Below are 24,063 nucleotides of genomic sequence, written 5' to 3'. Positions count from 1 at the left end.
CCAAGAATGGAAGATTGTACGATCGCTTTGGAAATGCAAAGTACCTAACAAAGTTTGATTTGCTTTTAGGCAAGTGCCACTCACAGACCGAGTGCCACTCACAGACGACTACAGGAAAAGAGCACTAGATAAGCTTTTCCTTCTTGATTTTTCTTGACTTTATACTTAATCGCACCGGCGAAATCAACACCAATGACTTTATACTGCGTGGTTCCTTCTGTTCGAGTCTTTGGTAAAGGAGCAGGTATTGGAGCTTGATACGGTTTGGTCGTGAATCCTTTGCATCTGTAGCATCTCTTCCTTTGCTTTTTGACTAGTAGACGAAGCCGAGGAACCCAATATCTTTCTCGGACCATGGCCATCGTAAGTATAACTCCCCCATGGAGTGTTTCCAAGTGTGCATCTTCCACTAACTTCACGGTGAACAGAGCGTTATCAGGCAAGTAAATAGGGAACTCTCCATGTATCCGACCGTGACATCTTAAAATCTTGTCATCATCGTGTAGTACATTTAACTCAATCAGATCCGTTTGAGACTTCGAGTTTTCTGCGACTCCGGCTTGTACCATTTTTATCCATAACATGTGTTGCTCTTCCACTTCTTCAGATGTTAGTGGCCCGTGCTTTCTATTATCTCTGTTCTGTCGAGCATTATCAATAAATCGCTTCACTCACGCATTGCAAAGTCTGACTGCTCGATAGCCGTGCTCAAAACTACTTTCATCGCCTTTACTTCACTTTGGGAGTCAATCGACGGTTTGACAGTAAGATCTGGTGGCGAAAGACTACGCTCTGATAGACAGGCAGGACTTTTCATTCACATCTCGGTCAGTTTGCCATTCCTCCTTTCGAGGTCGGCCAGATTGTTCGTTGTTGGCACATGATTCCACACGATCTCATTTGAAGCTCGGATTGTTGCCACTCGATACGACACGAATTGTTTATAATCACCCTCTCCTTTAATCCACCATAAAGCTACAGTACTATCTGACCAGCAGTGTTTTTTGTGTGGAATGTGTCTCAGCGCATTGTTAGCATTCGAGACCAAATTTGCGGCCAAATGACTTGCAACAAGTTCTTATCTCGGGATAGTCAGTCCTCTTTTGGCAAGTCTTGATTTCGCTGCCAGTAATTCCTGAGTAACTCCAGATGGTTGAACTCGCAGAACCTTTCGCAGAACGTATGCCAAACGACAAGTTATATGTTGAAACATTTTTTGCAAGCAATGTTAAGTTACATTTATGTGACTTTCCAGCAGAGCAAATTTACTTCCGACAATTTTGCAATTAAATTCTCTATCCAGTACCTTTGAAGATCAGTTTATGTTTTGTCAAGATTTTTATTTTGTGTTTGGTTTGGTAATTGGTAAATTTTCTGGGGTAAAATGCTCCTTCGAAATTGCTATGATTATATAGTGAACAATTCGCCGCTTTGGCTGAATTTTGTTTGTGCGAGTGCCCTCAGTGGGATGGCAGTATATTGTATAATGCGTCGAAAATGCTCCCGAACGCTCTCAGATTCTAATGAATGTGTGATTTCAAATGCTATGGTAAGTTAAGACTCAAACTGTTTAATTTCAAAGACGTATCCAGTCATCCATCCCAAGCTACCATTACTCGTTTGTCAATTAATACCCTTGCTTTTGTTGTCGAAATCACTCTGATTTTCGCGAGTTATCCACTGAATCTCTCTATTTTCACAAGCCATCAGGCTAAATATCAACAAATTTAGCCGCTAGATATCAACTAAGTATGTTTCCATCAATTCCTTGTCATTGCGCCAGCTTGTGTTGTAGAAACACAATTTATCCACCGAATTTCCTCAAACTCGCAAGTCATTTCGTTTACTATCAGCAAATTATATTTCCATCACAACACGTCATTAATAATGCTGTTAGCGGCCCAAAAAATTAGTAAGCTGGCTAAATTGTATAAACAAACGATAATGGGGAGAGTTATAGTTTGTTCATACAATTTAGCTAGCTAAGTGATTTTTTGGGCCGCTTATGGTTTAATTAGTCAATGTCAGATTGATAATTAGGCATTAAATTGTGTTTCTACTTGCCCTACATAAACATTAATTGATGTTGTCGATCTGTTGCAGATTTGTTAATTCTAGCTACATTCAGGATCAAACTGTCCACTGTTGTGTTTTCTCGGTAGCAAGAACTATAACGAAAGAAACATTTTACTTGAGAGCAAACATGTTTTGGCATCATCAAAATGCCATCGTAAGGGCAAGCTGTGTTTTGTTGAGTATAATATGGTACAATATATTAATAAAACATAGGAACACATAATGATATCTGTAAATTTTCAACAAGGATTATTAGTATGATTCATTAAAATTATCTAACTATTTATATGTATAACTGATCAACCACTTAGTATTAATAATTTGTCATAATTTTCCTTGTATTGTATCTTACTACAGAACTTATTACATGCATAGTTTGCACTAGATATGTCTGGATTATATTGAAACATGTTTGCTTTGAAAAACAACCTCATTTGTCAAAACATAAACAGAACATTGACAAAAGTATTGGTTATCAGTTCCTAAGGAATAAAGTTGTACCGATGAAGTTGGAATTTTAAATTGTCCGAGACCAAGGAAGGTTGATGTTTGGCTCCGGGGGGCTATATGTATGTTTTACTTTATTACTAATATTTTATACATGGATCTGTAATCGATTATGAAATATGTCATCAGTTAACTAGTCATCTACTAACTAGGCATTATTTCATGCTTGCATTAGTACAGCAAGTGCTGCCTATTACAAATCATTGTATTGTTGACATGTGTGAGTAATTCATTTAAGTTTGAAAAATTTGGTTTAATTTAGATTTCACTTTGTATCTGCTTTCTTCACATTTTTTATTTATTCACACAAGAGTGGATCTAGCTATATCATTCGTGACGTAATGGCCAATCAAATGGCTAGATTTTAAAAAAGTGGCAGCAATATTTTTAGTCTTCTCAACATGTATTCCTAGTCTTTACGTACATGGCAATGCATTTTAGAAAGCAACCTTACATGTACGTATTTACTTATATGATATACATTTAGCCTTAGAATATGAAGTGGCTATAAACAGACCTTTGAATTGCATGGAAATATTTTCTGTTGTATTTAAAGGATTTATGTATTTTGGTGGATCTATTAGATGTAAAGCCACTTTATTTCCAATGATTTACACACCATCATTAACTGAAATGCGAACATAGTTTTAAGAAAATGGATCCCGAATATGAAAATTTGACCTAGCACTTCTGCCGTTAACCATGACCATCATTTACTTTATTATCTGTTTGATGTGTAGAAAGGATAATTGGCTTAAAATTTTACCTAAAATTATTTATAGCTCCAGTAGCAATTGTTTATTATTACTAAAACTTACAAAAGCATGAAAATGTTGATTGTATTAGTAAGAGTGTGTGATTCCAATTTGATTGAATTTCTCAAGATTTCTGTTTGTGCTTTAGTGTTCGGTGAATAGATCCAAATAAATTTGAATGATTTCTAAAAGTCTTCATGTATGTACACATAAACTTTTACAGGAATAAAAATTAAAATGTGAAGTATTTTTTTAATACACGAATAAAAGACAGGTTTAATCTGTGTTAATCCATTACCACAATTGATTCCACTACTAAAGTAGAACATGCATATATATGAATATTGCCCCCACTTCCCTAATTATCGATCTTGTGCGGTCTTTTTCAGATGTATGTCAATTTTGAATGATAAACCACTCTCCAAAAAACATCATATTTTAAACTCAAGATTTTAGATATAAATAGCTAGAGACAAGATTTAAAAGCAATGTTGCAACTTTATTTCGAAGTTATCGTCAATGTAAGTGATTATTAACAAACAAACGTGATCTTAATTAGTTGTTATAAGAAAATGCAGCGGCGTAACTGTTATGAGCTCTGGGTAGGCAGATCCACGGGCACCCACGCAATCAGCTTGCGAATGGGGCACTCTGAACGATGTTATTGATGGAAATAAAGATAATAAAGTAAGCTTATAGTTATATGTACAACTGCCTAGTGAATCCGTGTTTCTGGTAGGAAATTGGAAGCTCTGTTTGGTATTTTTCCCTGTATCAATTAAAAACTAGTGTTAATATAACTAGTATTAAAAAAATGTTTCTGTAGTCGGATATTTTTTGAAGGAGGCACCCCATCCTTGAAGGACCATGGGCAGCCTGGTTCAAACTTACTCCTCTGAGAAAATGGTTACAATTAATGACATAAATTCACCACATCATCTATTCATCACTTATCATCACATTCTTCATAACATACTTAACTCACTACAACAATCATTTAAACAATTTTCACACTCACTGTTATTCGTTTTGCTGTCAATGAAGCCAATGTCTTTTTTTACGTGTTTATTCATTTACAAATTGAATACTTAAAAAGTGAATTAAGTAGAAAGCTTTCCAAGAGGACATTAAATGTATAAAAATTATTATTAAAAATACCATTCACTCATGTTCCTTAAAAGATCTCCTAGAATTGGATTATTGAAAGTAAATCACGTTGCTGCTAAAATGGTCGATGTGGCTTGCAAAATATGCCTTTTTGAGACTTGGCACTAAAATTGGATTCTTCCCTACTAAGTTCACTTTGTTAGGATTGAAAAACTTACTCGTGCCATGCTATCATCTGAAAACATATTGCTTTTTACGTGATTTATTTACATGGCTTTTAAATCATTTTTTAAAAATTTAAATAGCACTTTCTAAACAAATTTATTGCTATAAATCTGCTTCGGCTGCCAATAAAAATATCACTAGGCATCTTCGAATAAACTAAGAAACTTTAACTTCATATGAAAGAATGTTATATGCAGTGCGGTGTTTGAAATTAAATGCTTCATAGCTCAGTTGGTTAGAGCACTGCACCGGCATCGCAGAGGTCATGGGTACGAATCGCGTTGAGTCACCTGAATTTTTCAAGTTCATGAGACAATTGCTTAAATTGTCCAGCAAAGTGCGAAGATCATATCTTCATTTAAACTTTGACGTTATTATTTATTTCCTGCAGTTGCAATCTACCGATGATCCACGTGTCATAATTCCACGAATATGTGTCGAGTTTCATCGCAAAGGATGGATGAGTGGGTCAGGAGGAGCAATAAGTATCAAATCAGGGTAAACACATTGTAACCTTTATTATAAAGTCAGGGAAGAAATTGTTATTGGTTTTTGAAATTTTGCCCTGCCTGCTCATGCTCATTGACCATGGAGGTGGCCATGATCTCAAAAAAATGACCAAGCATCGTACACAAAAGTCGAACGCAAATTTTAACTGTCCAATTGTTAACTTTTTACTGACTACATTGAGAAGTGTAAGATGGGTTCAGAAAAAGCTTTAGAACAGTTCCCTGTACAGTGTATCTATATTTCGATATACCGCAACATCCTACCGTACACTCCCTCGCTTTTCATGTTGATTTTTATATAACATCAGTTTGTCTAGTGGAATGATGTAAGAATGTTGTTGAGGAAGTGAAGTTCATGTTTGTAAATGTAGATCTTCCAGGTTGGTATAGTCCTGAGAAGGACTGTTTTTGTTGTTGTTGACTGACGTTTCGACAGCCTTAGCGGTAGTCATCTAAACTTCAGGTTAGCCGTATTTTTTATCTGGTTCTTATGTCATTGTATTGTGTGTACAGCAAATGTACACACAATGTAGTCTCTAAAGATGACTACCGCTAAGGTTTTCGAAACGTCAGTCAACAACAACAAAAACAGTCCTTCTTAGGACTATACCAACCTGGACGATCTACATTTACAAACATGTAACGATACTACCTGGTTTAAACCATTTACTTGAAGTGAAGTTCCGCACGTCAATGTAGTTACGTGGCCATCAAAGCATGTTTATAACAAATTTCTCACTTCAATTTAGTAAAGTAAATGGTTTGAGCCCGGGAGTAGCGTTACATGTTTGTATAAGTAGATCGTTAAGGTTAGTAAAGTCCAGAGAAGGACTGTTTTTGTTATTGTTGACTGACGTTTTGACAACCTTAGCGGTAGTCATCTTCAGAGTAAAATTAATAAATACGGCTAACATGACGTTTACTCCTCATCAACAACAACAGTCCTTCTCAGGACTCTACTAACCTGGACAATCTACATCCACAAACATTTAATGTAAGTATTGTTGGGTATTGTTGATTGTTATGATTGGTTTTATGTGCTGTACAAAATAAAATTGATGTTCAATTACCAAAGCGATTCATACTTCATCAAAAATATAACTCGTTGGGATTGCTGATCCGAATACGGTTTCCCATTTTTTTATTTCTGCAAGGAACACGTTATCCATAACAATAAATAAACTGAATCACGTGCTTCTGAGATTATCTAAAGCTGATACGTAGTGTGTTATTTACGATAAGGAATTTCATTTAGAGTAGCTTCCTTTATCGTGTGGCAAAAAAGTGTTCTAACCCGCATTTTTTTTGCTCTCGTACGCCTAAAATGCTTGGTTTCATACGCTTCATGCGTTTGCAAAATGCATTTACACTAGCAAAGACTTCTTGTATTTTCTCGCATCTGTTTAAGCATGCTGTTTTTACAATCACTAATAAACCGACTCAAATTCACACAATTTTGAAACAGTCTTTGCCGAGGCAATGCATGTATATAAAGATATATTATAACGCGTTCAGACTGAGTGCCCCAGCACGGTACTGACGCACGTGCACTAATGTGAACACAAAATTTTAATGGTGCCCGAATCTAAGTGCGAGGTCTGGGCACCACGAAAAGAGGTAGCAACCAAGTACGGTACTCCAGCACGGGCACCAATGTGAACGACGACACCTGAGTAACATGTAAAGAGAGGCGCGTATTCATCACATGGTTTCAAAACTTGTTTACAAAGAAAAACATGAAATTATAAATAAACTATTTGGTACTACGTAGTGTGAACGGCCTGCAAATTTGTGCTCAAACCTGGGTATCGTACCCCGGCACTCAGTCTGAACGCGCTATTAAAATTATTATCTTTTGAACTTAAACGTTGTATTCTTTGTTGGGTCGTTAACTTTGTATAATATACTTTTTGCCCTAAAGTTGCTGCCTTTAGATGATATGTGTATGTTAAAACATGTTTTATTGTCTTTTTAGTAACGAAATATTTGTATCTCCTTCGGGCATTCTAAAAGAACAAGTCACGGTAAATCCATTATAATAGTAGCGGCCTAATGTTTTTTTTCGTTTCGAAAACTCTACATTTAGTTTAAACCGTCCTTCGTGGGAGTGTGAATTGTTCGTTGTTTATTTTAATTCCACTGCCTTTTCGAGTTTTTGATTCGTTGTGTTTGATTTTGTATATTTTTTTATCTTTTATGGTTTTTTGGTTCTTTTGTTCTTTTTGACATTGCTTTTTTTTTGTTTTTGCGGAGAACTGTTGAGCTTGCGCGGTTAACCACAATGCTAAACTAAAAATGTTGATGTGTGCGATTGCTTGCAAAGCTGCATTTTTTTGATATCTTGATCTGTTTGTTTTCAAATATTTTCATCAGTGGATAAACATGGGAGTGAATCATACCAAAGAAGCACGCAAAGAAGTTATTTTGGAAAATTACATTGTTTATGCTACATCCAGTTCAGATCAGACATACATGTACTTCTACTTTTTTGCAGTAGCCTAACATAGAACAAGAAACAAAAAACGACACTAAATTATTTATTTACGTTTTTCTACTGCCAAGAAGCCTAAACAACCAAACACCAGTCGCCAAAAAAATACGTAATATTTCAATGGAGAGTTTGACTAGTTTTAGATGTATGTTGGCTTCAGCGAATCTTGGGACATAACTATAAGAAATCGTTGCAAATGTATTTTAGTTCAATGGATTGCATGCGACTGCGAAATATGAGTCAATGGAGTCTCGTTCAGTCTTATTCCTAATTCATTCGTAAATGGAGGTGATTTTGGGAATAGATAAGATGTCGAAAGGTGCGTAAATGTTGCTAATTTTTCTCACTGTTTCAGTTAGGCGAAAATGCTTTTCTCATTCTTGACCATGATACATTATTATTTCTAACCGTTTGGCTGCTTTGGCACAAACATTTTTGCGCGTTTTACGACTGCATGGACGACAAGGAATATGAAGAAAGTAATTAAACGCAGTTAAAATGTGAAACTTTAAATTTAATATCAACTTGGATCGACTCAGATCATTAGTTCGAAAGACAACTTAGCTATTATTCTTTTGCCGAATTTATTCTTTTGACAAATAATGTCAATGATCATGCACAAGTATAAACTTCTTCAAAGAATATAGAAACAACAACACATCTTTATTACTGCAAATGTCGATTTTCTCCGTTATTTAAACAGTTAATTTATCCGGAGAATATTTAGACAAGTAACGATATTATGTCAGTCATTCATTCCTATAGTTTCCGGTGGGTTTGCAGTCGATAAAACCTAACAGTCTGTACTTAATTTCTGAAATATATGATCTGACATATTTGCTTTCATTAAAGTTTGTTATATTAAAACATATAGCAGTTGCTTTTGACGAAGTGTTAACTTCAGTAATTTTTTAAGGAAATAAACATGTCTTTATATACACAACACCAGTCCAATCAACCTGTGGCGAAAGAATCACGAGGGGTACTTGTTTCACCTGCAACTATTATCGAGTAAAGTGCGTGTTTAATTTTAAAGCGCAAGAGCAAGTCACACATTTGCAGGAAAGCAAAACACTCTGAAAAACGTCTTTTAGAAAAATTACGTATCTATTTTCAATCAACAGTCATATGTATTCGCTGCTTCCAATTCGGATGTCTCCCTCGCCTACAAAGAGCAATCAGCATCTGAAGAAAGAGTAAGAAATGACATGAGTTTTGACATCGGAAAGATATCAGAATTGGAAAGACTTTCCCCTTACCAAAAGGCAAATGTAAAGAGAACATTAATTGACTTTAAGTAAAAACAAACCAAAGATAGTCGTAATACATAAAAATTTTCGTCATCTTCGTGTTACACCTTAACTTTGCGTATATAAAGTTCATATAAGACGTACATTATTGACGATCGCTTGTTTCGCTTCTTTAAAGTCATACGTCATGCCACAGACAGCCGTAAGTTTTGCGCTTAAAGTTTTTACTCCTTTCAATGGTTCAAAATCATTTCATGCCTCGCTGAATCCCGGTTACCGGGCTCATGCCCTTAATCTAAGCCAGAAAAAGAGATATTAGTAGTAACTAAAGTCATTTTTAACCCCAATCTGTTCAAAGTTTTCCTTCATACTTATCTTCATTATATCCTTAATTTGTACAATTTCTTTTCAGCCTGAATTGCTTTTTCTTTGCAACATTGATGGAGACAAAATAAGTGGACCTTCAGCAAGGTTAGTTAATAATAGTAAGCTCTCTTGTCATGTTTACTTGGAAAGTTTTGTGCCACCTATTTTTTTTTCAAATTTTTGTTAAATGTCATCACATATTTAGTTTTTAGTTTGAATGTCTGAGTGTTTTATCTGTCAGTAATTTCATTATGTTTGCACAATGCTTGGTTATTAGAATATTAGTGTAGTCAGCATATTAAAATAAAACAGGGTGTATTTAACTATGCAAACATATTCTTTTTGGCGAAGCTGGCATATTGCTTGTTCTTATAAACGAGGACTGTCGTTCATTTATCCATGAGCTAAGACGAGTGCTGAATTAAACTACATAAGCTTGATTAAATGAAGATATGATCTTCGCACAGTTTAAGCAATTGTCTCATGAACCTGAAAAATTCAGGTGACTCAACGGGATTCGAACCCAAATTGCCCTACTCTCCACTGTGTGACTTCATAGCTCAGTTGGTTAGAGCACTGCACCAGCATCGCAGAGGTCATGGGTTTGAATCCCGTTGAGTCACCTGAATAAGCTTGATTGTTGAAGTCGCCTGTTTTACACATACTGTAGGAGGCAATGTCTCGAGCCTGTCGTTAATTTTTGGTGTTTTAGTACGTTTTAGTATTGTTCCATTCAAAAGTTTCATGCAATGTTTGAAACTTTAATTCACAACCATTAAAAGTTTTTTAATATAGAGTGACTTTAACAAATTATGTTTTCATGATTTTCATAATAAATTGCCATGTAAACGCCTATAATTTGATCGTTTGTCCCCTTTAAATGTCTGTAATATTTTTTAACTTTTATAATTCAATGGCGCGATTCTAGTTTGGGACTTCTCCGAGTCCGACAATTGTCAACAAGCTGTAAAAAATCTGGTTGAAAAATTTGTTACACCTGTTTCGATTTTATCCGTCATTTAAAGAAAAGTAAAAGATACTTTTAGTGTTTGTAAAGGCTTATTCACATTTCTGAGCCGTTTGCCTCAACCATTCGTGTCAGGTTACCACGGATCAGCTTTCAGTTGTTCCAAATATCTCCTCTTTTTTCATAAGCCTGTTCCTACACGAAAAACATTTTTTACTTCTTAAATAAAGTTTGATAGCTAATAACGTTTTTACGTTAGATTTAATCTGACTGAAAGCTCTTGCACCCCAATGTTCTTGAATGCTTACCGGAAAAGAGGTATGTATTACTTGAGGACAATAAAAGTTTGCAACTGTATAACTGATATTGTGAGATAGCCTGTTCCATTACTAATAACCTGTTCCAAAAATTTCGAAAAAATATTTCTCTCGTGTTCGCTTCAAGAACTGAGGAAATATTTTAATAAGATTGAGTATATTTACATAAGTCGACTAATTCTCTCAAGTGTATTCACAAACACCATCATTGAGTTTCAAAGTAACAGAAACAATGCTAAAGAACATTTCGAATTCATGTTTTTTATCAGATAAGGAAAAGAAAACTTACGGTTCTTTTTGCGCATCGTTATAATACATAAACACGAACTAATGTTACAATTAAATTTTTAGTTGCCCCGAATTGGTTGTTTTTGTCAGTTTTATGAAATTTCAATAAAAAATAACTCAATTGTCGCATTTTTTTAAAATAAGCCAATATTATCCTTTGATCTTTATAACCACCGTCATTTGCCAAAAAGAGCTCTTTCGTAGATTCGTGAAACATAATGATCAAAGACAATCTTTTGTTTTTTCTTGAGGAATTTTGTGTGACAATCACTTAACTTGAAACTTTGAGGCATCTCGCATAAGCACAAAAATTTGCAAGTGTATATAAGTAATATAATATTCACTTTTTTAAATCTTGTTTCCAGGTTTTTTAGTTTTGTGAAAATAACTCTCATCCCAAAACAATTATTTATCAAAAAAGTCGTCATTGTTTGACTATTTGATGAACAAGTTTACTTGTTGGCAAACGTTTTGCACATTAAAAAACTTTTTCTGAATTTACATTAAATCTTTATTCATGCCTTATATAATGTCTCAAGACTGTATAATATTGGCCTCCACCGCTAGCCACTTTTGAATAAGGATGAGAAATAAAATATTTTGAGGTGTGATGGAACGTATCGAAGGATTTTATTTGTCATTATTCAAGAGAATGACACAGCATGAATACCTCCAACAATATTGCCTGAATTATATTTTTCATTTGTATTGTCCGTTAAAAAAATTTTTGAAGCAAAACACTTTTTATTGCTTTAATTGACAGTTTGACCAAATGAGAGATGTTATTCTTTCAGCTGCTGGCGCTGTTTTTCACATTCATACATTAAATGCAGTTATGGTTACTGCGTTGTGTCATGGAAATGAATTTAGAATTTCTCACCAACAAATGATCAAGGCGATTGTAAACTGTAGAACTGGAAGAAATTACCGGTATGATTCTACAATTTGGCAGATTCATGTTGATTTGATTGTCAGCTATTCATGCTTTTGAGCCACTTTTTTACTGTGCTAAAGATCTTTGTGTACAAATTGCTCTATATATTTTTCTTGTGATGAATAGAAAAGTTGCGTCTACCTTATTTGCACTGTGGGTGCCGATAATTTACGTATATAATGAACAACAAAAACAAATCTTTTAAGAATTTTTCTGAAAAAATATTTCAATACTCGTATATTTGTGTTTCGTAACTTAACTTTTGACATTCTAACAATCCGGGAATCTTTATCAAACAATAGCTGATTAGTAATGATGGTGAAAAACAACTTAAAGTAGTATGACCCCAAAATAGAACCTTAAAAGTAGCTTATTTTGTTTTTATTTTTACTTAATTTGTTCTTCTCGTATATAGTTACGATGAAGAGCTTGTCATACCAATCGTTGAGAATGAAAATGAAGAAATCGAAATAAAGGCATGGCTTATAGCTTGTCTTTTTTTGTTTTGTGTTAAACAACTTCTTATTTGTCGTTTCAATGCGTACATAGCATACTTTTTTGCTGGTTATTTTAACATGTACAATTTTTTTTTCATCCGTCTATCTGTCGAACGTGTTAATCTCTGCATATATACTTTTTATTATTGAAACTCAGAACTGTACTCTCATTCTTTTACTATCTGCTTAATAAATTAGCATCATGCAGCAAAGAGTTAAGAAATTCATAATATACAATGGTGGAAAAAATGAAGCTCCCCTTAAAAAATTACTTGATTTACACTACATGAAGGCGATAAAACTGTTAAAATTTAGCGTTGTTTGCCATTAGCGTCATGCAATCGTACGTTTATCTGGAGGGATCATATTCATGTTTCCATTCCTGGCTAATTTCTTGTGAAAACAACGTCACTTTCGAAAGCAATTATCTGGACATAATAGAGTGTAAGAATATAATCCCCATTAATTATCGCTCGTTTAACGCCATTGCTGTTTGCGCACGATCTTTTGACTTTAAAATTTGTTTAATTTGATTTTATGTGTTATAAGTTCTAATAAGGCAAGGTCTGCAAACACACATCTAATGTTGTTTTAAAACATCTCACGGATTGAAAGTTTAATTTGTTACAATGGCCAGTTCAATTATTTAGATTTCAACCTTACGAAAAAATTATGAGCATTAAAAACTAAATGGCAAAAAAGGTGGGAAAAACATGAAAAAGTATATATAATGATCTTTTTTTTAGTTGCTTATGATTAAAGATTGTAGGTGAAAAAAATTTTTCGTTTGTTTCTCTAACAGCATTTTTTTATTCCTACGCATTTCTCTAAATTTGAGAAGGTACAAACGTATTAACGATAACTTTCTAAGAAGGCGGATGGGACTTTTGCCCATCCATTGTATTTTTTTAAATGCGTGATTCGTTAAAATTATCAATGTCAAGCAAATGTTGTATTCGAAGAATTTTTTGTGTAGTCGGGTAGTTATGCAAATTATTAAGTATTCGGGTTAGTAAAAGCCTAGCGGAAAATAAGTAAGTGTTGTTTTTGTTTTTAGTATACTAGATGAGTTGTGTTAAATAGACCAATGGCTTAAACGCAACGTATCGATATCTCGTTGAAAGTAAATCAAGTTTCATGTATATGAAGGCTAAATCAATATTTTCCAATAAGATATAAAAAAAACCCATCCAACTCCTACAAAATAAGTCTTGTCAGGAAGCTTATCTTATTTTTCTAGATATTTTAAGTAATTGTAGAGTGTTAACGAGTTCTCTTTGCTATGTAATTGAAAACATTGTTTCATAGTTGTACTGCTTAATTGTGTGCGATATTTGTTCAAGTTTCCTTAGTATAATTACCAGCGGCATAGTGAGCCCGCAAGTATTAGTCCTGCTAGGTAGTTTTTAGATCATTAACATTGTTCATTTCTTTAGAAATCTGTTGTTTTTGTGATTAGTGAACACAGAAAAATTCACATAGCAGGACCAAATTTGCGGGCTGGCCACGCCCCTGTTAATTACAACCTTTTTTCTGACCATTTTATTTAGGACTCGATAGTTAGAGCCATGGAATTGTACCCTGAAACATCGGCAGTGCTGGTCAGAAATCACGGAATATATCTTTGGGCAAAGAACTGGAGAAAAGCAAAAATAATGTACGAGAAACTTATGCAATCTCTTCCAACTATACTTGTTTTTTATACCTCTCTGAATTTCCATTCAGTGACGGATTTAGAGTATCTCAAAATAAATTACTGCAGCAGATTTTGGCGTATATTTACATGTCTTATCACCTTAGAGACAAATTCACGGGCAAAATTATATTCATCCCGTATTTTTAACATTCTGCTTTACAAAATTTTTCATTGCATGTGCCAAGAACATAGTGAAATTAGTTTCGCCTGGTTGTCATATGCTGAAGTTATACTCGGTTTTAAAAATTTAGTACGGGGATATTTTTATAATCATAGAGATTATAAGCCCTTAGTAACCGAGCGCGAGGTCTTTACGGAGAAATAACGGACCGAGGTCTTTTTGTACAGACCGAGCCCGTTGGGCGAAGTTTGTACAAAAAGACAGAGGTCTGATATTTCACCGTAAAGACCGAGAAAGTGAGGTTATTAAAAGGATTAGTATATAGCATTATTTGACCTGAAACCAAACTTGATATCTTTCTCCTCCTTGCTGTTTTGTACGGGTTGGCTTTAACTTTTCTAGTTTTCGTCCATAAAAAATAAATCGTTTCAAATTGTATCGTCTGGATAGTTAAACTGTTTTCCAAGTGTTTTTCCTTCGAATGACATTTGTAAATGGTTTTTTTGTTTCGTTTATTTTGCGTTTTGCTGTTTGCATTACGAAGTTTGTTTACATTTGCCTGTAAAATTACTCGTTTTTCGACCGTGGTCGATTTCGGGAAAATAATCGACCGGCAAAAATGTTTCTCAGCCAATCAAAGCTCGCCATTTTACCGGAAATGACGCTTGCCATATAATAATAAATAATACTAGAGGCAGCATCATAATATATTCTACAGTACAAAAAATAGTACGCGTTTTTTGAGGGGCAAACCGATTCTGGATGTTAAGTTACAGTGGCTGACTGTTATTTTTTTAGATTTTTTGTATACATTATGCGCAAATACTATAGTAAATATTATCATGATCAATTTTCTGAACATATATGTTTGTTTTTATCGTGATTTTAGATGGTTTAAACCACTCATATTTAACAAGTTTGGGTTGCTTTTATATACTTATTCAGTAAATTGTAAGTCGTGGGTGTTGTTCATCATAGAAAGACCATTTTCTTGTTTAGTTCAAGTGCTAAGAGACTTTAATAAAAATTATATTTGTCATCGATATCGACAAATTATTAAAATTGCTTTAAAACATGTAAATATGTGGGTAGTAAAAACAGCAAAACAAGCAAGAATAGCACCATTTTTCATCGCTTATGGTTGAAAAAACACCCTTGCAAGCATAGAGATTGCCAACAACATTTATATCATAGTAGTCTTAATAACAGCTCGCTACAAACTGATAAAATTTCTTGATGCTCGGGCAAAACAATCATCGTATGCAGAGCCATGTACATACTGCATGCTTATACGTTTTTTATTTTACTATCTTTCAATAATTGATAAAGCTGTGATATTTTGACTTCTTTTAACGTTCGTGGTAGACCCTAGTTTATCTTGTTTGTCTTGACATTTTTTATCCTAACTTGTCGATTGCATTATGGCGAACATGTCTATATACCCTGCCGATGTAGATAAACCATGATCTTAACTTAACGTAAACACTGTCGGCATATTAAGGCTTTGTTTCTTTTTTAAATACTCAAACTTTATTTTGTCTTGTTTCTACTTCATTGTTTATGAGAAAGCTTCAGATAGCAATCTTTCCTTAGTACGTAAAATTTGTTAAAAGTGGAAGTCTTAAGATAATGTGTTTGTTAGAAGTAGGTGATTTGTAGTTACAGCACGCTGAGTCTGCTATAGTATATAACTTTCATTGAGAAGGATATCTTGCGCTATTGTCAGTTCTCTCTGTTTTTTATATTTTGTCAACTAATGCATATGTTTTTCTTCACGTATAGGTGCGAGGCCTACGATTATATATTTGAAGTGGTTGTCAAAATGAAGGTTGTTGGACTGGATCCTTTTAACAATTTGCAGAAATAGGAGAATTTTTCTGGATATCTACTTGGATCCAAGACTTTTTGTCAAAACAAGGCATACCCGTCGCATGATTACTGAGGGCCTGTTTACATGGAGCCGAGTTACCCGGCTGAGCGAGTTACTCGCTCAACCGGGTTTGACAAAGTGATCTGTTTATATGGCACCGGGTAACTCGGCTAGTACTTCCGTTCATTTGTCTTAAATGAAGTTTGACTATGCTAACTTCGAGTAAAGGCGCGAGATTTTAAAAAGCCTCGCAGTTTTGCAGCAACAGTGGAATGGGTGAATATAAAATTGAAAATTATGATATGTGTATGTTTTTGTATAATAATGCTGCAAGTACAAGGCTTAGTACGCATGCGTACCAACAGAGCCCGTTTTCTCGCCTCGCCGTTTGTATGGAAAATTCATCTCGCCTAGCCGGGTAACTCGCTTACACAAACCGAGTTCCCGGCAAGGCGAGTTACTCGGATGTGTCATATAAACGATTCACCCGGAAATGCATTCATTGTAAGTAATTGCATTCATTGTAAGAGGCACCGAGTAACTCGCTCAGCCGGGTAACTCGGCTCCATATAAACAGGCCCTAAGATTGATGGTCTCGATACACCAAAGGCATTTGTCACTTTACGATATCTACCCTCGTCCGACAAGTAATAGAGTGTTATTACAAGTTGCTTTTCAACCGATAGAAGTACACGCATATTATTCACTTTTTTCTCGAGAAACAGCTTTAGTAATTTGCCTAATTTGGTAAAAGCCATTTTTGACATTCATAAAATTAGTCCACCATTCGGAGCTCCTTCCTGGTCTCACCCAGAATCTTCGCTTTTTTCTTTTTCGCTTTCCTCTTTCAATGGTGTGAAAAAGCAAACTGAATTTTGTTGCTTTCATGCCCAAAATGGCTGCCACAGTTGTCAATCATTGCCTTCGTTCACGCTCTGTTTCTAATGGCATTACAACCATTTCAAACTACAACTACTGATATTTTGGCTTCAAAATTTAACTTTGTAGTTATGTATATAAATTTGTTACTTCACTTGCTCGAACATTTGTGTCAATTTTATGTTTCATCCAATCAAATTACAACTAAGAATAAAGCCCAATGTAACTGTATCATAATTTTGTATGAACTCCAAACAAAGATTTTTGTTTAAAAACGATTTTTGTCTATACTTAGGCTATACAATTAAGTACGCTCAACAGAGGCGTACTGGCCAGGGACGAGGTAACAAGAACTTGTTGTGGCCTGCTGGCCTTATGGGCCCCTTACACGATAATTAAAAATAAAAGTTAAAAATAAAAGTTGAAAATAAAAGTTAAAAATAAAAGTTGAAAATAAAAGTTAATAAATTACACAACGGTTTATTAAAGCAACTTCAGCAGAAGAGTTGTAAACCAGTTATATCGAGTTTATTTTGGTTTTAATCCTGCAATCGGGTGCCTTTATTGCTATCCATTTGTTGTTTCTTTTTGGCTATAGCACGCCCTGACGCTCAAGCAAAGCAGGGGCGGATCTAAGATTTTAAACATCAGTCATAAAACGTCGGAACAGACAACATTTTTTTATTTCAAAAATTTGTCAACTATATAAAAAGAACTAATTCTTGATACAAGATTTCGGACATTAGCAATGCAAGGTAGCTATAAAATATAGCCACGTATGCATTTTCTGTTTGTCGGCTAATTTTAGAGATGACTAGTTTTACATATACCCAGTGTAGTTCGGGGGCACTCTTAACATGTATTGTAAGACATTGCAAGTGTAGATGATAACATCTGAAATTCATTTCAAAACATTTTCTTGATCATCAGTCTCAAAACTTGATTGTCTTTAAAGGACACATGCAAGCTAGAAGACGACTTTATTTTATTGTAATGCCTATAGCGTGAAAATAAGACGTACCAAGTTTCAAAGTCGTCCGCAAAATATTTCAAAAGATATTTAGGGTTATAATCGGTAAAAACAAGATATTCGATGACCATTGCTAAAAATGGTTGGTAAGTCTGGGAACTGGGAAAGTGACGTATTAGTTATTTATAAACAAGCATCGTTCTTATATCGTTCTACGACTTGCACGACTTTTCGGTAGTTTGCTATTAAGTAGTTTGCTAGTTATTGTTTTATTTAACAAAATTATTTCTTCTGAAGAAGCCGATTATAAATGTCATCAATTGCAATGAGGTAAACCTTACATGTTGAGCCTTTGGCAACGCACAAGGTGGTCATAATGATGACAATTCGTCATCAGGAAAGCGAAGACAGTACATTACAGGGTAGGAAATGTTGAATGGTTAGTTGCATTTTATTTATTAAAACAGATTTATGTTGCTTAATGGCTTCAGCTTTGCTGATTTTGATCGGCTAGTCAATGGGACAGGCATTTCTTTCCTCCAGCGATTCAAAGAGCTTTGGACAGTGTTGATTAATGCGTCAGGTAAAAACTTCTTTCATCAGTCCCAATATCCTGAAAAGCAAATCATTTATGTTGGCTTTGCATTTGCACTTTAGAAAAGGTGTTTTATTTTTCTATGCTAACCATAAGTGCTATCCTTTCTGGTTTGATGACCAATGCTTCTTTGACTTTTGAATAAGCCATTCTCCAAATCAATGCCTCTTTCTTTGCCCACCATTCTTCATTTCTGAGCTGTTTCCATTTGAAATGAAGAGCGGCAATAAACAATCTACAAATGAATGTTAAGGTTTATGCACAACTATTGCAACTTATTGCTTTTGCAATGATGACATTTTTGGTAATCATACACAAGTCATAATTATATTACCTTGCTTCCATTGATCTGTGAAAAATTGGTATGTTTTGGTGCAAGAATCACCACTCGGTGGAAACCTCGATGAATGAAGTCTGCTTCTGATAACTGAGTTTTCCAATATCTCTCATGAGACACTTGGACTCAACAATCGAAGACAGCTCAACATAAACTTTTGACCTAAGATCAGAAGTTAGTTAACAAAAAGAATGTTGATGTTACTTTGAAATTTATTCGCGCAATACCTTTTTTATCCACATTCAGGCTCTAAAATATCATGTTCACATTTTGGGAATACATCATATGTCCCTCATGGATGTCACATATATGGTTGAGAACTGACAACCACTTTGCCTTCTAAGTTCTTCATCACCATTGCTGGAAGCAGCACACCAGTATACATGGTTGGAAATTGATTGGACCCAATCTGACAATAATTTACAAACCACTTTTTTTGATGCTGCCAAAATTTTCTTAGATTCCTGTTGGGTTTGATTATTGATAAAATGTGTAAGGTTGGTTTGTATGACAATCTATGCCTTTTGCTACATGCCATACATCAAAGTAGTGTTCGATTTTTTGGTCTTTGTTTTGACATGTAGGATTTGATTTGAGCATGTCTGTCTGTGGTCATTGACTTCACCTTCATCCCACTTTCATTAAACTTCGCCAGACATCTTTTGCGTTATGTTCCATTGTAGAGTTGACTTCATTGGACTGTTTAACATAATTATGTGAGTATTCTAATCATGTTTATGTACAGTTGTTGAAGAATTGTTACCTGAACAAGTTGTGTATTCAATATTTGTAGATTCCAATCCATGCAGCTATATGACCCATACTGCACAATATCGGCAATCACATCTTCATGTCCTCCAAAGGTTATGTTCCTTTCTCCTGATTGATTCTAGAAGATGCTTTTTAGTTCATAAGCCAAACATTTGAAACACTGGTTATCAAATACGCTGTTTGAATATAGCTATATGTACGCTCTGACAGAATTGTATGCCCAGTGACGAAGGAATTGAAGAACTTTGCTGGGGCTACTACCACTAAACAGATGCTGGCAGCAAAGACCAGTAACCCGAGGCATGCCCAATGCAAGGTTGGCTATTCCAGTCTAGAACATAACCTGACATTTGCTAGTACGTTAACCATACTACCAGTCGTTTTGCATGGAACAGCTTTCACCACAACATGGGCATTGACTCACCTTAAACTGTCTCAGGCAACTATCAAACACTATGTATTTTCTCTCATTTTGAGCATCTTCCTATAACATAAAAATTACCATCAGAATCAAAGAGATAAACGTAACGTTCTGAAAACATATACAGAGAAAAGCAATGTAAAGAATAGTCGGGTGACTGAATAGTTGGTACCGCGTCGCATGTCATTGTCGGATTCTTCATTTTCGCTTAACTCATTTGAACATTGAGTCTGATCCATTGTAGCTTCGCCATCGTCGACGTGCTTTCTGTATCAGACCATACAGCGCTATACTCAAAATGTTCAATTTCACATGACGTCGTCTGTGTGCTGTGATTTGTGGTTTGAATTAACTCAACCTCCGTAGCTTAGGAAAATTATCGTATTGCTGGATTTTTCACAAAAATCAAAACGGCCGAAATGGAAAGTCTTTACCTCTACTTATCATATTTGCCACTTTTGTTTGAGTGGTTCTTGACCTTACGTGTTTTTGCGGGCGGATTGTTATGGCTGCTTGGCATTTCACATTGCGCTTCTAAGGTACGTTAAGGAATTTTCTATGAGTTCAAATAACATAGAAAGATCAAACGACATTAGTCTGAATTAGTTACCACTGTATATGTTTGTGTTTCGCTGTCTACATATATTTGACATCTTTTATCTTAGACAAACTTCCTTTGAGGTAAAACGCACAAACATTTCGAGCCGATGTCGACACATCGTGGTCGTCGTCTTCAAGAACGTCGTCAATAATCTAAAATTATAAAGCTGTCTTCAATTTGGTAATGCTATATAGCTTAGTTTTTGATAAAAGTAAACAAATATTGCTAACTATAACTATAATAATCACCTCTTGCCTTCGTCTCTTCTCAAATGCAGTTCTAACATTTGTTGGCTGCTTCCTTTTAGATGCTACACTTGTGGGTTCCACAGAGTATTCAAAAATCGTGGGTACAGCATCCTTAAGGCGAAGCCGTCCTGCTGTCCATCCTACTGATTGCATCGCTTCAAAATTTTGCACGAAACACGAACTCTCGAAATGTTGCGAGCACAATTTTGAGCTCATTGTTGGCTTCCAATTTTTGCGTCGGATTTTTTCAATCAAAATATCTCGCATGCGCTTGTCTTCAGGAAACGAAAAAAAAGAAACCTTTTGCTGCGTTTGTTAGTTCTTAGAAGACCCGTTTTTACAATTAAATGCGGCACAATAAACCAAATTTTCAATGCTAAATTGTCATGTTGTTAAGAAGTTACCAATATATTTTGAACGAAGCGCGCAATTGACCGCGTTTAGCTAATGTCAACTATTACGTCACAACGACCTTTTTCCAATCGGTAGCCGTCGTTAGCTCGTCGGGCATTTTCAATACGTTATCAGTAAAGCATCAACTTTAAACCTCCATATCTTCAAAAATATTTATCCTTTGAGTCTCAAACTTTGGTGAACTATTAGTTGGAGCTATACCTTGATGTAAAGTACAAAAATAACAATCCGAATTTTATGTTGCATATGTCCTTTAAGGGGCTGTTCACATGAGCCCAGGTAACTGGGATTTAGCGAGGCGTGAAATGTATTTGAGTCATTGAAAGGAGTAAAAATATTAAGCGCAAAACTTACATCCCTTTTCGTAACTGTCATAAGTCATTTTAGTTGTAATTTTCAAATTAGAATAAATTATTTCCTTTTATTTTTAAATGTTTTGTAAATTTGCAAAGTCAGAGCATAGAAAAATTTCTCAAAAAAGTTTTAGTTGTGAAGTATTTAATCTTTTCCATTTGCCAAAAATATTTAACGCTTCGCTGAATCCCGGCTACCCGGGCTCATGTGAGCAGCCCCTAAGAGAGTTTTAATTTCGTGATGGGTAAAAGATTAATGAGATTTCGTTTGTTATATTTAATTGACCAAAAACTCCTTTTGTGCTTATTTCGTCTAAAAAGATTGTGAGACTTAGTTTCCAACGATTCTCTGTTGATTGCAAACAATGTTTAGTCTTTGAAAGTAAGATATTTGTACATTGCAAGTGATTGCAATTGTGTTTCTGTTTTTGACGTAAATGTAAGTTCACGTAGATATAATGTTTGTATTTTATTGTAGGGAACTGGGACGATTGAATTACGTAATCATATAGTTAATAATTAGTAATGTACAATCACGTGAGTAAGGGCTATTTAGAAACTATATCGATAGGGATGGCAGTATTTTCGAGACTTTAGTCGAGTACACATATATCTGTATGTGAAACAGTGATTAATAAAATATATCAAAACTTGTGAGTGTGTTGGCCATCAACTTAGCTTCTATAACGTTCCCAACATTATAGATAAATTCTTGCGCTTTGTGCTTTTCATTTAATTCAGCAACGTGTTCAGAGTGAGGAGAAAGAACATATATCAACAGACCTGCCAATTCTCCCGGTTTCGCCGGGAGACTCCGCTTTGCTGCATTTTCCCGACCTCCCGACAATGATACTAAATCTCCCGGTTTTTAAAGCTTAGGCTTTTAGAAGTTTGTTGGCATTTTTATTCATCGCATGGAAAGAAATACTTGATGAATAGCATTCAAAACATAACGTATTATAGCCGCGGTGCGCCGCGAACTGGGCATGACATTGATTTTCGTTTTTTCGTATAATTTTGTAACACAAAATGGCTGCCAGTTAAAATTTTTGTGCATAACACTTGAGATAATCATTGCCATTTGCCTAATAAATCAATCTAAAAATATGTCGTATACAAGAATAGAAATCTCCAGTCTTTTTGCCATATCTCCCGGTTTTTCTGCATTAATCTCAAGGTTTTGTATTCCTTGAGGTTGGCAGGTCTGTATCAATATAAGTTATAAATCCTTGTACCCACTTGCGACATGAACATAAGCATGGGGATCATCACTTGCAATAAAACTGCATGAAGCAGTGCACGCTACGAACGAAACCATAAGATAACGGAGAGCTTTGATAATCTTGTGCTTAGGTTTATGTTTATGTTGTAAGTGAGGACCAGCTTAAGTGCCTCCTATCGTTTACCTGAACAAGATACAATTCTTGTTTGTAATCACATGCACAGTAATGGCAACAACCTGTAATCCCACTTTGCTGCAAAACTTATTGTGTTGAATATTTAATTAGATTACTGGCTGCGGCTAGCCACCTCAGCGCTCCTATTAGTCACAAAATGCAATTTGCTGGCTGCCACTTGCTAATCACATGCGTAATTCACAAAAATATTCAATAGCTCGGGACTAGTGTCTTTTCTAATATTGTGTCACCTGCAAAGATAGCGTTTGTATTATGGCTTGAGCTAATTAGTTTTGACTTTTGACAACCGTCTTTACATTTTAGCGAGCGAATATTTGTGAAGAGTACGAAAATCATTCGCACAACCGAACAATTGATCTTATGCTAATTTCCGCCCAAACTTGATGTCTTACGAGTGTACAATATATTCGAGTAGTTTCGGCCGTATTGTTTTGTAGTTAGTATTTTCTAATAACATTTTCTTAAGATTGCTCCTGCAACAACTTTGCACCGAATGTAGATACTTAATATCTGCTTCATTTTATCACAGAATATGAAACACACAGAATAGTCTTTATTGTCACCTGTAGGAACCCATGTTGTTTTTTTCTCAGAGGTTGTGCCGCGCATATCGGTCTCCATTCTCAAATCAGTTGATAATGTTTTGTCACTTGTTCCCAGCCATTCGATGACCTGGGTCACCTCTTTAGTCTAAATATTATCAAATTCACTACTCTGAAATGACCTAATGACTATAAAGTTATTTTAGTGCTTAGAAACATGGAACAGACTCTAATCAACTGGTTTGGCTACAATAATGTCGGATGTATACAAGGACTTGTTGCACATTTGTGCTGTCTTTCTTTACGCAAATTATTTATTCCGAGCGTTTTATTACATATCATATCAATAGTGTAACGGCTGCTTCTGTAAATTGCTTTATCAGAGTTTTAAATTATAAAACTGGCTTGTGAAAATAACTCAAATATTTTGACCGAAAAGAGAAACAGATAAAATTTGACGACGAGTGACACCTTGCTGACACACTCTATAGATTATTGTGCTTCAATATATTGTCGAAATTAAATATGCGTTTGAAAC

The 24,063-nt window shown here is 35.0% G+C and overlaps 1 protein-coding gene and 2 long non-coding RNA genes across 3 annotated transcripts; 2 read left to right on the top strand and 1 right to left on the bottom strand.

The window, feature by feature from the left end:
- Positions 1-1,355: 1,355 nt before the first annotated feature.
- LOC124458038 (methylthioribulose-1-phosphate dehydratase-like) lies at positions 1,356-17,133 on the top strand. Its single transcript, XM_047008151.1, has 9 exons — positions 1,356-1,549; positions 5,062-5,168; positions 7,155-7,203; positions 9,333-9,391; positions 10,513-10,571; positions 11,653-11,788; positions 12,208-12,268; positions 13,840-13,946; positions 15,889-17,133. The coding sequence occupies exons 1-9, from the start codon at positions 1,385-1,387 to the stop codon at positions 15,971-15,973; spliced, it is 828 nt and encodes a 275-aa protein (XP_046864107.1). The 5' UTR covers positions 1,356-1,384; the 3' UTR covers positions 15,974-17,133.
- LOC124458040 lies at positions 8,478-23,613 on the bottom strand. Its single transcript, XR_006952961.1, has 2 exons — positions 23,547-23,613; positions 8,478-8,855 (listed from the first exon to the last, which is right to left on the bottom strand). It is a non-coding gene; the product is annotated as an uncharacterized LOC124458040 (long non-coding RNA).
- Positions 20,389-20,797, top strand: LOC124458039. Its single transcript, XR_006952960.1, has 2 exons — positions 20,389-20,488; positions 20,615-20,797. It is a non-coding gene; the product is annotated as an uncharacterized LOC124458039 (long non-coding RNA).
- Positions 23,614-24,063: the final 450 nt, after the last annotated feature.

This window comes from Xenia sp. Carnegie-2017, unplaced genomic scaffold (assembly GCF_021976095.1).
Source record: "Xenia sp. Carnegie-2017 unplaced genomic scaffold, XeniaSp_v1 HiC_scaffold_6, whole genome shotgun sequence".
Taxonomy (NCBI): domain Eukaryota; kingdom Metazoa; phylum Cnidaria; class Anthozoa; order Malacalcyonacea; family Xeniidae; genus Xenia; species Xenia sp. Carnegie-2017.
This window is presented reverse-complemented; position numbering and strand designations above follow the sequence as displayed.